At 48.3% G+C, this 13,002-nt stretch overlaps 1 protein-coding gene across 3 annotated transcripts; it reads right to left on the bottom strand.

Moving 5' to 3' along the window:
• Nucleotides 1-1,660: 1,660 nt before the first annotated feature.
• On the bottom strand, nucleotides 1,661-11,452 carry PIMREG (PICALM interacting mitotic regulator). Of its 3 annotated transcripts, XM_077919694.1 has the most exons (6): nucleotides 11,104-11,452; nucleotides 8,937-9,247; nucleotides 6,331-6,647; nucleotides 4,822-4,917; nucleotides 3,740-3,793; nucleotides 1,977-2,113 (listed from the first exon to the last, which is right to left on the bottom strand). In XM_077919694.1, exons 1-5 carry the CDS (start codon nucleotides 11,279-11,281, stop codon nucleotides 3,763-3,765), a joined length of 933 nt encoding a protein of 310 aa, XP_077775820.1. In that variant the 5' UTR covers nucleotides 11,282-11,452; the 3' UTR covers nucleotides 1,977-2,113; nucleotides 3,740-3,762. The 3 variants fall into 3 exon arrangements, with proteins under 3 accessions (XP_028564300.2, XP_028564302.2, XP_077775820.1); XM_028708467.2 differs by lacking the exon at nucleotides 3,740-3,793 and having other exon boundaries at nucleotides 1,661-2,113; nucleotides 11,104-11,451; XM_028708469.2 differs by lacking the exon at nucleotides 3,740-3,793 and having other exon boundaries at nucleotides 1,661-2,113; nucleotides 8,937-9,283; nucleotides 11,104-11,222.
• Between the last annotated feature and the right edge of the window lie 1,550 nt (nucleotides 11,453-13,002).

The raw sequence follows: 13,002 nt of genomic DNA, 5'->3' as shown, positions 1-13,002 counted from the left end.
TAGAAAATGAAATCAGGAAATGGGACACTGTTTAAAATCTGCAGCCTGCTTAGGACAACCCACTGACACAGTGCATCTGGTTTCCAGAACTCATTTTACCAGCTGCAATTGGTCTCCAGAGGTTAACTGAGCCCCAAATCAAGATGCAGAGCCCAATGTGAGTTTGCATTCAAAATGCATGTGTGGTAGACCGGTTAGATTGTTGGACTAGGAACTGGGAGAGACCAGGGTTCAAATCATTCACTCAGCCACAAAGCTCTCACTGAGTGACTTTGGGTCAGCCACTACCTCTCAGCCTAACCTACCTCACAGGGTTGTTGGGGGGATTAAATGAAGAGGGGCAAACCTGGCGTGATAAAAGTCTGTAAAATTATATCAGGACAAGTTACTTGTTGTTTACTGTTGTAACAATTGTTTCCTCAAAATTTATCCTCTGTAGCAGGAAAATAAACAGTATTTTTTAAAAAAAGGGGGGGCGTGTCAAACTCTGTCTGCCACCCCCCTGGATAAAAAGTGGTATAAAAACATTTTTTTAAAAAAAAATTGAAACAGTCACTAGAAGGATGGAGGGTTTTCAAGATTGAAGATTGAAGCAATATGGGCTCTTGGTGAGGCCTGGCAAAACTTTGCTCCCTTGATGGTGTTAATTTGCATTGGGAGGAAGATCAGGGCTGGAAATATCCCTGTGAAAGCTTGTGTGATTGTGACTTCCTCAAATAATCTACACTCATTATCAACAAAAATAAATAAGACACACAATAAGGAAGTTAAGCATTGGTTCTGGAATTGACCGTCTTCTTTGCAATTTGCCCATCGAGAGGACTGTGGACAGTTCTGGTTGCATCATTTTGTACCCTGAGCCGGCAACCAGGAATGACTGGGAAAGTTGCAGAGGAGTCACCAACAGTTAGATTAATTCCCAGCATTCCCCAAATTAGGAGAGGAGCAAGTGGGAGCAGATAGCAGCAATACGTAGCAGTTGAGAAGTCTGGCATTGTGTGATATCTCTGCTAAGCAAAAAAATAAGAAAGGGACCCAACTCCCTACTCCACATGTAAATTATGCCAATAGCCTGGTTTTTTGCAATTTATTAGCTTTTAACCAGGAATGACAGCGGGTGGGGGGACTGAAGCCTCCCTCCCTCAAACTAGGGGGATGCTGAGTAAGTCTTCAAAGGCCCAATATTTTGTTGTGTGTTGTCAAAACCTTTTCAGCCAACTCCTTTCATGCATAAGGACTAGAAGCTTGGTGTTCTCTTTTAAACTAAAGCCCAAAATTACCAGGAAGCTGCCTTCAGTGTCACATTTTACGCTTCTTCTTTGGGCCTCCTTCAAGTTGGCTTGTGGGGGGCGGGGTGTCGTACAGACAACCCAGACCAGCTAACTTTGGCTGGTGCTTTTAATAGAGTGCTGAATGACACACATAGCCCCAAACAGGGAACAATTAAAAATGAGATGGTAAAGTCTTCCTAATATAAAAAGCTAAAGCAGGGCTTAGATGAGCCTTTGCCAACCTGATGCCCTCCTGATGTTACTGGACTCCAACTCCCATCATTCCTCATCACTGACAGTGGTGGCTGCTGGGAGTTGTAGTTCAGCAACATCTGGAAGGAACCACAACGTCCTTCATCCCTGCTTTCCAGCGATTAAGTAGGCCAGCATTGTAGCTTTATTTCCTTTTATTCATTGATACACTTACACCTCAGCCTTCAAATAAAAGAGAGATGAAATTCAGGTTGGTTAAGCTTGACTTAATGCCATAAATAGAATCTGTTTTAGCACAGACGTTCACATATATAGGAAGAAAAATCCATGTAGTTTCACTGAGACGTTACAAAAATTAGTGTGCATTTTTTTAAAACACAAGCTTATTCAGAGTAGAATACAAAAAACACTATTTTAAAAAAGTATGATAAACACACACACACACACACACCCTTCATATTCTCGAAGATTAATACTATTTAAAGTTATTCTCAGCCCAGCTGCTGAGCTCCCAGCGCAGTTTGGCCACCCGCCTCCTGAGCGAAGACTGGGAGAGGTTTTGGGACCGCACCTGGGCAGCCCGCAGGTTCTGCGCCATCACCTGGTAGTAGTTGACAATGGCTTGATCTCTGCAGAGAAGGAGAAAAGTGTGTTAAGAACATCTCACGTCGAATTGGGAGACAGAAAGGACTTCCTAGTTAGATCGGTGAAGACAGGGCAGACATCCCAAGGAATAGATGCCGCCCATCTGACTGGGCTGCCACAGCCACCCTGGGCAGCTTCCAGCAAATTAAAACGTCAAACATTAAAGGAGTATTGTTAGCACATTAAATGTTTGGTGTGGGTGGAAGCTGACAGCCAGGGCCAGCACCCTCTGGGTGGGTTGGTTGGTTGTAAGTTAGAAGGGAAGCCAGTGAGGGCTGACTGAGGGCAGGCCACAGCTGGAGATGCAGCACCACATTTCACAGAATCTAGAGTTGGAAGGGACTCCAAGGGCAATGTTGTTCCACCCCTGCTATGCAGGAGTCTCATCCATGGCAGATATTGAAATACTTCATTGTCACTTGTACAACTTGTATACAGTGAGATTACTTGAGTACCCCCCATTCAGCTCTCTTAGTCTTAATCCCCCTTGTTTACTGACGCACACCCACCAAACCCGAAAGTCAGTTGCCCTGTTGTTGTCTTTTCATTCAGCAGCCTAACAGCCCACGGACAGAAGCTGTTCTTTACCCTGTTGGTGCGACTAATCATGCTTCTATATCTTCTGCCCCAGGAGATCAAGAAAGTGCCGGCCAGGCACTTTAAATCTGTTTAAAAACCTCCAAGGGAGGAGAGTCCATCACCTTCCCAGGGAGTCTGTTCCACTGTCGAACAGCTCTCACCATCAGAAAGTTCTTCCTAATGTTTAGTCGGAATCTCCTTCCTTGTCATTTCATTGAATCATAGAAGTCAGAAGGGACCCCAAGCATCATCCAGCCCAACCCTCTGCAATGCAGGAATCTCAACTACAGTAAATGGCCCATGACAGATGCCCATCCAACCTCTGCTTAAAAACCTCCTAGAAAGGAGAGTCCACCACCTGTCAAACAGCTCTTGCTGTCAGAAAGTTCTTCCTGACGTTCAGCTGAAATATCCTCTCTTGTAACATGAGCCCTACCCTCAGGAGAAGCAGAAAATAAGCCCACTCCATCTTCCATGGGACAGCCCTTCAGATATTTGAAGGTAGCTATCATATGACATCTCAGTTTCCTCTTCTCCAGGCTAAACATCCCCAATTCCCTCAACCGTTCCTCATAAGGCATGGTTTCCAAGCCCTTAATCGTCTTGGTTGCCCTCCTCTGCACTTTCCAAAATCCTTCTTAAACTGGGGTGCTCAGAGCTGGACCCACAGCTCCAGGTGGGGGTCTGACTAAGGCAGAATAGAGTGGTACCATGACTTCCCATGAACTGGATATTATACTTCTGTAGATGTAACCCAGAAGAAATGCACTGGCCTTCCCTGGCTAAGCTGCTTGACACCCATGTACCCACCCAAACCATCTGCAAACACATAAAAGATTTCATTTTGGCACACTTTAAGGAAGGCTGGTATTATTCAGGGGGGTATCTGTCATAGAAAACCAGGGGGTAAAGGTTCCGAAGAGGGCTTTAATTCGGCATGCACACATATCTTTAAAAAGCTGGTGTTCTTCATGCAGGAAACGGGTGTGTTAGAGAATATTCCAAGCAAAACAAAAAGAACACATTTTTACCTGGGTGTTTGTTTTTTCTCTCTTCAGTTAGAAATGAGAGAATCTCTCATATCGCTAGTAGATGGAGAGAATATTAGGAACAAAGGGTTTACAAGCTGAAAAGGTATGAGATTTTCAACTGGCTCATAGGTGGTTCCATTTTGATGCCGCTAGAGCCTTGGTCAGCAACAGGCTGCCCTCTAGAATATCTCAGGACAGAAAGTTAAGGGCCAAGCTCCTGAGCGACACCACCTGCCATCCAGCCCCACTGCCACAACCTTCTTTCCGTTCCTCTGGATTGGCAAGGAACAAAATCATAGAGTTGTGGGCTTGGACAGGGCCAGAAAGGTCACCCAGTCCTCCAGCTCCCTGCAAGTGCAGGAAGGAAATATCTATGGCAACTCCTTGCCGATTATCATTAGGCAGATACCTTTGTTGCAGTTGGCTGTATCAGTCCTACTCAGAGTAGAATCATTGAAATTAACTGACATGCCAAGAATCATAGAGTTGGAAGGGATACGGAGGCTCTTCTAATCCAATCCTCAGCAGTGCAGGAACAGCTTAGGTCTACTCATTTAAGTGGGTTTATTCCATGTAGAATACAATCTACGGCTTTGGTATTGTTATTGACAATTATATTGACAATATTATTAACATTATATTGATAATGTTATTGTCTGCTGTCTTTAAAGCCTGTTTTCAATCGTGTGGGGTTTTTTTTAATGACTGTGGCATACTCTTATGTAAAACACTTAGAGACTTTTTTAAAAAAACATAATAATAATAATTATTATTATTATTATTATTATTATTATTATTATTATTATTTATTTATATCCCGCCCATCTGGCTGAGTTTCCCCAGCCACTCTGGGTGGCTTCCAATCGAGTGTTAAAACCAATACAGCACTGAAGAAATAAATAGACTCCATCTGCAAAAGCACATTGGACCAGGAGGATCTGAACACAGGTCCTGACGCACCCTTCAAGAAATGCACACCCCCGCCCCCAGCAGGGTCAAGGCAACTACAGCCCTGCCTTAAATAGCAGACAGGCAGCCTGGCCAATGGGAGGAAGAAGCCCCACCCAACACAACGAGCTCACCTCTCTTCTTGGACAATGATGTCATTGAAGGCCCGAGAGAGACGCTTCAACTGGCGAATGCCGGTGGAGACCAGCTCCAGGTTGCAATCAAATTGTCTGCAATGGAGAGAGAACGAAGGAGGGTCATGAATCGGGGCACAGATGGACTAAGCCTGCAGTTCAGCACAGGAGCAAGCAGGTACGTTCTTGAGCGAGATACTGGGGACTTCTTCCTAGCCTGGTCCATTATTATTTATTTAATTCTAGCGGCCTCATAGCTTGGGAATATCAAGAAACCATAAAGTCAGTGTAGTTTTGAAAGGGTCCAGTCTGCCATCTTGAATTAAGATGGGCACCCGATTGTATCCAAAATACAGATGAAAGCCCTGCTCTTTGATCTCAAGAAGCATTGATGATATCATCAGAGGTGTGCAAAGGCAGGAAAGCAACTTTCCAAAATGTATAGATTTATCTATAGAGCACTTCAAACTGACCTCTCTTAAGCCAGGTTGAGCCCCTAGGATTAGCGCTATGGGGGAATTCAGGCAAGGACCATCAGTAGGAGTAGCCTCTGCAGAACATAACAGACATTCCTTTGAATGGGTGAACCAGGAGAGAGAGAGAGAGAGAGAGAGAGGGAGGGAGAGAGGGAGAGAGGGAGAGAGAGAGAGAGAGAGAGAGATAGAGAGATAGTCTGTATATGTACAGAAGTCTGAGTTCTCCATGGCAGGAACGTAGCCTACTCTGCAAAGTTAAGAGTAACATATTTTGCTCTGTCTATTATTGTTGTTGTTGTTGCTGTTAATTAAATTTATCCCCCACCTTTCATCAGCAGGTGTCAGAGTGGGTTACAACAATTTAAAATTCAGCATTAAACCAGTTGATGAATACAGTTAATGCATACTATGGAACTTCCTCCCTGGACTAGATGGGGCATTGGCCTGATCCAGAAGGCTCTTATGTTCTTAATTTATTATTCTTATTCAATACAAGCAGCCTCATTGCTCAGGAGTTCAAAGACACCATAAAGTCACTGCAGTTTTGAAAGGATCAGTCCACCATCTTGAATCAAAATGGCGTCCACCTTTATCCAGACACAGATGAAAACCCTGCTCCTTGACCTCAGGAAACATCGCAATTCCAGGAATTACCTCTGGCCCTGCCCACAATTGCTGTGTGGCCCCCCAGAAGGTTTCTCCAGATAGAAAAGTGGCCCTTGGGCAGAAAAAGGTATACACCTCTTTGCTGGAAAGGCTGACATAGATCTCACATATGGAGTGGCCTTATATTTCCAAGCAAAGAAGAGGTTTCCCCCAGCCTGCAATTTACATGGAGGGGCCAGGATCTGTAACCAGGAACTTTGGCCTGCAGGAGAGATGCCCAGCCACAGAGCTGATCGATCAAAACATCAGCCTCACTGGAAACACCTTTTGAGCCTGAAAATAATAAAGGCTCCAACCCTCAATTCCTTCCTCCTAAGCCCTTGCTGGCAAACTAGCTCAGCAAGCATCAGACTTCTCTTCCACTTGCCTCCTTTGTCGGACAGAGACAGGAGAACCGTATGGGCTTCTCAAGGCTGCAGCCCTCATGGATCTCCGGAGAGGGAGGAGCTCTTTGTTAAGTCGGCAGGAGCCAGGTTGAAAGGGGGATCTCTTGCCGGATGGGGACACAATCCTGGTGTCAGATGTCGGGGTCGAGACAGTGGCAAGCCTGTCGCTCTTGCGGCGAGGGGTCCGGGGCTGCCTGCTTTGGGTTTTGGCAGAGCCCCTGCTGCTGCCACCCACAGAAGATTTGTTCCAGGAGGAGACTAGCGACTGTGTGGGGCCTTGACAGCTTTTCTGGATTTTCTGAAATGGGAAAAAAAGTATTTAAGGCAGTGTCTGGGATTTAGGCTCTGGGATGCATGGGGTAGAAAACATGCTACTCTCCAGATATTGAACTGCAACAAGATCGCCTTGCCCGCTTGACTACTTCAGTCTGCAGAAGTGGCCCATTTACAGAAGCCACATGAACATTTGTAAGAACTTTATATTCTAACATGGCAATTTGGAACTCACTGCCTGTTGATATCCCTGTACTTTTTTCAGCACCTGCTAAGATCATTTTTGTTTAAAGGTAAAGGTAAAGGTAAAGGGACCCCTGACCATTAGGTCCAGTCGTGGCCGACTCTCGGGTTGCGGAGCTCATCTCGCTTTATTGGCCGAGGGAGCCGGCATACAGCTTCCAGGTCATGTGACCAGCATGACTAAGCCGCTTCTGGCGAACCAGAGCAGCACACGGAAACGCCGTTTACCTTCCCGCCAGAGCAGTACCTACCGTATTTTTCGCACCATAGGACACAGTTTTTCCGTCTTAAAAACTAAGGGGAAATGTGTGTGCGTCCTATGGAGCGAATGCAGGCTCCCTGGCTTCAGCGATAGCAAGGCAAAGCCTCCGAAGCCTGCGCTCCGGAGGCTTCCCGTTGCTTCCGCTGAAGCCAGGAGAGTCTGCTCTTTGAGGCTGGCGGGGGAAAAGCAGCGCTTCCCCCATCGCCAGCCCCAGAGGATGGGGGGCAGCAGGAAGGCGCGCGACGCCTTCCCGCTACTCTCCAACCCTCCTGTGGGCTTTTGCGGGAGATGGGGGAATTCCCCAACCTCCCGCAAAAGCAGGCAAAAGCCGCGCGCTCTTTAAAGAGGCTCCGTGGCTTCTGCTGGCTTTTCTAGGAGGTGGGGGAATTCCCCCATCTCCCGCAAAAGCCCGCAGGAGCCGCGCACCCTTTAAAGAGCGAGCGGCTCTTGGGGGCTTTTCCCCAAGGAAGGAGAAGGGACTGGCTGGCTGAGTCAGTCCCTTCTCCCTCCTGCGGGCTTTTGCGGGAGATGGGGGAATTCCCCCACCTCCCGCAAAAGCAGGCAAAAGCCGTGCGCTCTTTAAAGGGGCTGCGCGGCTCTGCTGGCTTCTCTAGGAGGTGGGAGGATTCCCCCACCTCGCAGAAAAGCCTGCAGGAGCCGCGCACCCTTTAAAGAGCGAGCGGCTCTTGGGGGCTTTTCCCCAAGGAGGGAGAAGGGACTGACTGGCTGAGTCAGTCCCTTCTCCCTCCTGCGCGCTTTTGCGGGAGATGGGGGAATTCCCCCACCTCCCGCAAAAGCAGGCAAAAGCCGTGCGCTCTTTAAAGGGGCTGCGTGGCTTTGCTGGCTTTTCTAGGAGGTGGGGGGATTCCCCCACCTCGCAGAAAAGCCTGCAGGAGCCGCGCACCCTTTAAAGAGCGAGCGGCTCTTGGGGGCTTTTCCCCAAGGAGGGAGAAGGGACTGACTGGCTGAGTCAGTCCCTTCTCCCTCCTGCGCGCTTTTGCGGGAGATGGGGGAATTCCCCCACCTCCCGCAAAAGCAGGCAAAAGCCGTGCGCTCTTTAAAGGGGCTGCGTGGCTTTGCTGGCTTTTCTAGGAGGTGGGGGGATTCCCCCACCTCGCAGAAAAGCCTGCAAGAGCCGCGCAGCCTTTACAGAGCGCGCAGCTCTTGGGGGCTTTTCCCCAAGGAGGGAGAAGGGACTGACTGGCCGAGTCAGTCCCTTCTCCCTCCTGCCGGCTTTTGCGGGAGATGGGGGAATTCCGCCACCTCCTGCAAAAGCAGGGAGAAGGTCTTGGAGTAGCGCACAGGCTGCGTGCAGCCTGTCCACTGCTCCCAGAGCTGGGGGGGGGGGGGAATCATATTTTTTCCTTGATTTCCCCCCCTGAAAACTAGGTGCGTCCTATGGTCCGGTGCGTCCAATCGTGCGAAAAATACGGTATTTATCTACTTGCACTTTGACGTGCTTTTGAACTGCTAGGTTGGCAGGAGCAGGGACTGAGCAACGGGAGCTCACCCCATCACGGGGATTCAAACCGCCAACCTTCTGATCAGCAAGTCCTAGGCTCTGTGGTTTAACCCACAGCGCATTTTTGTTTAGACAAGGCTTAAAAAGGTCAGTGCGAGATTTGATCCGTTTTTACTCTATTGCTATTTTAACGTTTCAAAAGTCTTACATTATCGTCACCAGTATTGCTTTAGTGATAATGTCATTGTTTTATCTTTTTTTGTAAACGGCTTCTGGGAAGATGAATTAGCATTACAGTAGCTGGATCTGAACTTCTTTGAATACCTGCCCATTGCAGCCACCCATACCTGCGACACTGTCCCAAAGGCGTTCTTAGCTGTCCTCGTAAGCGTCCGCAAGTTCTGTCTTTTCTCCTTGGCCTGCAGGCTCTCCCATGTCGGATTCTCGTCAATGTTCACCTCCACTTCTTTTAAAGGCATCCGCTTCCGCAGAGACATCCGCATGGACGTCAGGTTGCGAGAAGACTTCTTCCTGAACCTGTCTGGAAGCGGACTCTCCTCTAGATCAGGCAGGATCTTGTGATTTCGCCAGCCGACGGCGGACCCAACCACACCCTGGAGCACAGATGTCATCTTCCCTTTCCTGGTGCCGGGCTCCTCTAAGCAAAGTATTGTAAATAAGCCCACTCAGGTTTCTAGTCCATAAGATCACAAAAGGGTTACAGGGAGGGGAGAACAAAGGCAGGCATTTAGTGTCAGTTGCTAACCACCTGGATTACTCAAGAGGGGTCAGTCAAATTCCAATCAGAGATTTACCATATTTTTTGCTTCACAAGACGCATTTTTTTCCTCTTAAAAACTGTACGTCTTATGGAGCTAATGTGTGGTCCCTGGAGCTAAATTGCCGGAGTGCGGCACTCTCCTGAGCTGCTCTTTGGGGCTGGCGGGGGAAACCCTGAGTGCCGGCAGAGCAGAGCCTGCCTGCTGCTCCCTGAGCTGCTCTTTGGGGCTGTCCTGGCTTCTGGATTAGCTACGTGCAGCCTCCCCTTGCCCAGAAGAGGCGGCGCGTAGCTATCCCCCACCAGCCCCAAAGAGCAGCTCAGGGAGCAGCGGGACTGCGCGCGGCTAAGCAAGAAGCCAGGACAGCCAGCGGGATCGCAGCAATCCTGCTGGCTGTCCTGGCTTTTTGCTTAGCTGCGTGCAGCCTCCCCGGCTGGGAGAGGCTGCACGCAGCTATCTCATAAGCCAGCCAGGACAGCCAGCAGGATCGCTGTGCAGCAATCCCGCTGGCTGTCCTGGCTTCTGGGATTCAGAATATTTCTTTTCTTGTTTTCCTCTTCCAAAAACTAGGTGCGTCTTATGGTCTGGTGCGTTTTATAGAGCGAAAAATACAGTAATGTTGTGTTTACTAGGGCAGGGGAATGGGAATCAGAATACAGGAGAATTGATCTAGCTTTATATCTATTGTAGAGATAGGAAAGGTGCAGAAAAGGGCAACCAGATTGATCAAGGGGTTGATGGAGCAATTCCCTTATGAGGAAAAGTTGCAGCGTTTGGGATTTTTAGTTTAGAGAAAAGCCGAGTTAAGAGGCAACGTGATAAATGCTTTTAAAATAAAGCACGGCATGGAAAGAGTGGATGGAGAAGTTTTTTTCTCCCTCTCTCATAACAGTAGAACTCATGTCTCTTCAATGAAGAGACAGATGTTGGACAGATAGGTAAACTGTGGAACTCCCTCCCACAGGAGGCAGTGAGGGCCACTGACCTAGATGGCTTTAAAAAAGAATTGGACAAATTCATAGAGGAGAGGGCTATGGATGGCTACTAGCCAGGGTGGCTGTGCTCTGTCTTCACAGTCAGAGGAAGCAATACTTCTGAATCCCAGTTCCTATTAAGTCACAGGAGGGGAGAGGGCTCTTGTGTTCAAATCCTGCTTGTGGGTTTCCCACAGTTCGCCACTGTGAGAACAAGATGCTGGACTATGGGGGCCGTTGGCGTGATCCAGCAGGATCTTCTTGTGTTCAAAACTCTATGTAGCTGGATAGCATTCCCAAGCATCACTGGTCGCTGGCTTAAAAACTTAGTTGGTCTCTAAGGCGCTACTGGAAGGAATTTCTTAATTTTGTTTTGAAAACAAGAGATACTCAGACAGAAACAGCACGCGAGGATAAATGGCTAATGGATCAATGCGCTATCCATTTTTACTCTGGCCGTGCAAAACGATTTCCAAATATTTTGCTTTCCTGGCAACGCTTTTAAGAGTATGCGGGGAAACGCCCAGTCTACGTTTTGTTTTGTGTACTCGAGCTTGTTCCCGATCGTTTTGTATTTTATTCGTTTGTATGCTTTTGCTCGCCCACGCCCTGCAGGAATGTAAGGCTCGGTTTATTCCGCGTTGCAAAGAAAGGCGCGTCGCATCCTGCTTTGGGGTGCAAAGGGGGAGCCTCTATGATGCCCCGATATTTGCATGCATGCAGCCGGACCCCAGAGAGCCCCCCCCCCCCCTTAAACTTACCTCTGCCGCTTGCAGCTGGGAGATCTGGTCCTCTTTTTGCGGGTCCTTGAAAAGATTTCAAATCGGGCGCCGCCCCCTCCTCGCCCTCTTCAGATTGGCTGGACTCGGCAGCCTCCTTAGCAGAAGGGGCGGGGACAGTGTTTTGAGCCAGGAGCCCAAAGGGAGGCTTTCTGTGCATGCTCAGAGGCGCCCCAGTTTCCTGGCCGCGTCTCTGGTCTGAAACGCATTACCAGACCAGTGAGGTCTGTTGATTTCACCGCTGCTAAGGCTGATTTTTAAGCGGCAAAAGCGTGGCGCTCTGCACATGTTCGGAGACCATCAAGTTTCGTGGCCATATCACGTAAATGTGCTCTGGTTTGAAATACACCCCGATCTGAAATTCGCTGACTTGCAAGTTTGCACGTGCTCAGCCTCAGAGCAGCTTCTTTGCTACTCCACAGAGGGACTCTAACCTCGAAATCCATTTTTCGGGAGAGTCCCTGATATAAGAGTCGCAACTAAACGCAGGACCGCCTCTGAGCACGTATAAAGTGCTCCTGTCCCCGCAGGCTTTCCAAGCGGGAAGCCAGTGGCTTCCTGGGAATTTGGGAGCTTGCCAATTGGGGCTATATACTGTATATGTATAAGCACCGAATCAGCCTTGCTATTGCAACCCCGATGGAATTTACTCCTGAGTAAACATGCAGCCTCCGGTAACACTGCACAAAATGGGAGGTAAAAACCTGCAGGGCTTAGCTCCTCTCAAACCTTCTGCTGTGCATGTTTAGCAGTAACATTCTCTGAGCATGCACAAAGTGCTTTTCCCCTCTCAGCAGTGACCAGTCTCAACCCCCGGGTTTCTAGAATCTGAGGGTGTGACTTCCAGCCAGACCTGGGCCCCACCAGCATCCCTCATTTTAAAATATTCCGAGATTATATCTCTTTTTCCCTCAAAGAGATTGAGGAACATAGGAAGCTTCACGTAGTGCATGAACAGCGGAACTCCCTCCCACTGGAGGCAGAGATGGTGGCCACTAACCTAGATGGCCTTTTTAAAAGGATTAGACGAAATTGTGTAGGATATAGGGCTGTTAGCTGCACTGGCCACGCTCTGCCTCCAGAGTCGGGCACAATGATGCTTCTGAATCCCAGTTGCTGGAACCCACAGGAGGGGAGAGCGCTCTTGTGTTCAGATTCTGCTTGATGGTTTCCTACAGGCATCTATTTGGCCGCTGTAAGAACTTGGAATGATCCAACAGCCCCTTCTTATGTTCCAAAGCAGGAGTCAGCAACCTTTTCCAGCTGTGGGCCGGTCCACCGTCCCCCAGACCTTGTGGGGGGCCGGACTATATTTTGAAAAAAATATGAACAAATTCCTATGCCCCACCCAGAGATGCATTTTAAATAAAAGCACACATTCTACTCATGTAAAAACACCAGGCAGGCCCCACAAATAACCCAGAGATGCATTTTAAATAAAAGGCACATTCTACTCATGTAAAAACAAGCTGATTCCCGGACTGTCCACAGGCCAGATTGAGAAGGCGATTGGGCCACATCCAGCCTTAGTTTGCCTACCCCTGTTCCAAAGTCATCCAGTGTTGTGACCATCACTGCAACTCATGGGAGCAAATTCTGCACATGTACCTGGGTGAAAAGGGTAACTACCTGTGTCAGATCTGAATCTTCAGCTTCCTTGGATGGCCCAGAATTTTATACACCATGTATAATTTTATACACCTTTGTCGAGTGTCTCCCCCCCCCCCCAAAAAAAAGCTTATTCATTTCTGAATATGTTTGGAATTGCAGCTGTGAAGCAGACTCAGATTCCCCGTCGACCCACTCGCTTGAAAACAGTGAGCTCTAAGACATTTCAGGAATGTAAAGAGGGCTTGTGCGTTTATCTGTCAGGAAACACTT

The sequence above is a fragment of the Podarcis muralis genome, chromosome 15 (assembly GCF_964188315.1).
Source record: "Podarcis muralis chromosome 15, rPodMur119.hap1.1, whole genome shotgun sequence".
NCBI classification, from domain to species: Eukaryota; Metazoa; Chordata; class Lepidosauria; order Squamata; family Lacertidae; genus Podarcis; species Podarcis muralis.
The sequence above is the reverse complement of the archived record's forward strand: the minus strand, read 5'-3'. Positions and strand labels throughout refer to the sequence as shown.

Coding starts and splice junctions, on each gene's coding strand:
- PIMREG (XM_028708467.2), bottom strand. CDS start 11,281: ATGCACAGAAAGCCTCCCTTTGGGCTCCTGGCTCAAAACACTGTCCCC. Junction 9,248..11,103: donor CCCAGCTGCAAGCGGCAGAG/GTAAGTTTAAGG, acceptor TACTTTGCTTAG/AGGAGCCCGGCACCAGGAAA. Junction 6,648..8,936: donor CCTTTGGGACAGTGTCGCAG/GTATGGGTGGCT, acceptor TTCCCATTTCAG/AAAATCCAGAAAAGCTGTCA.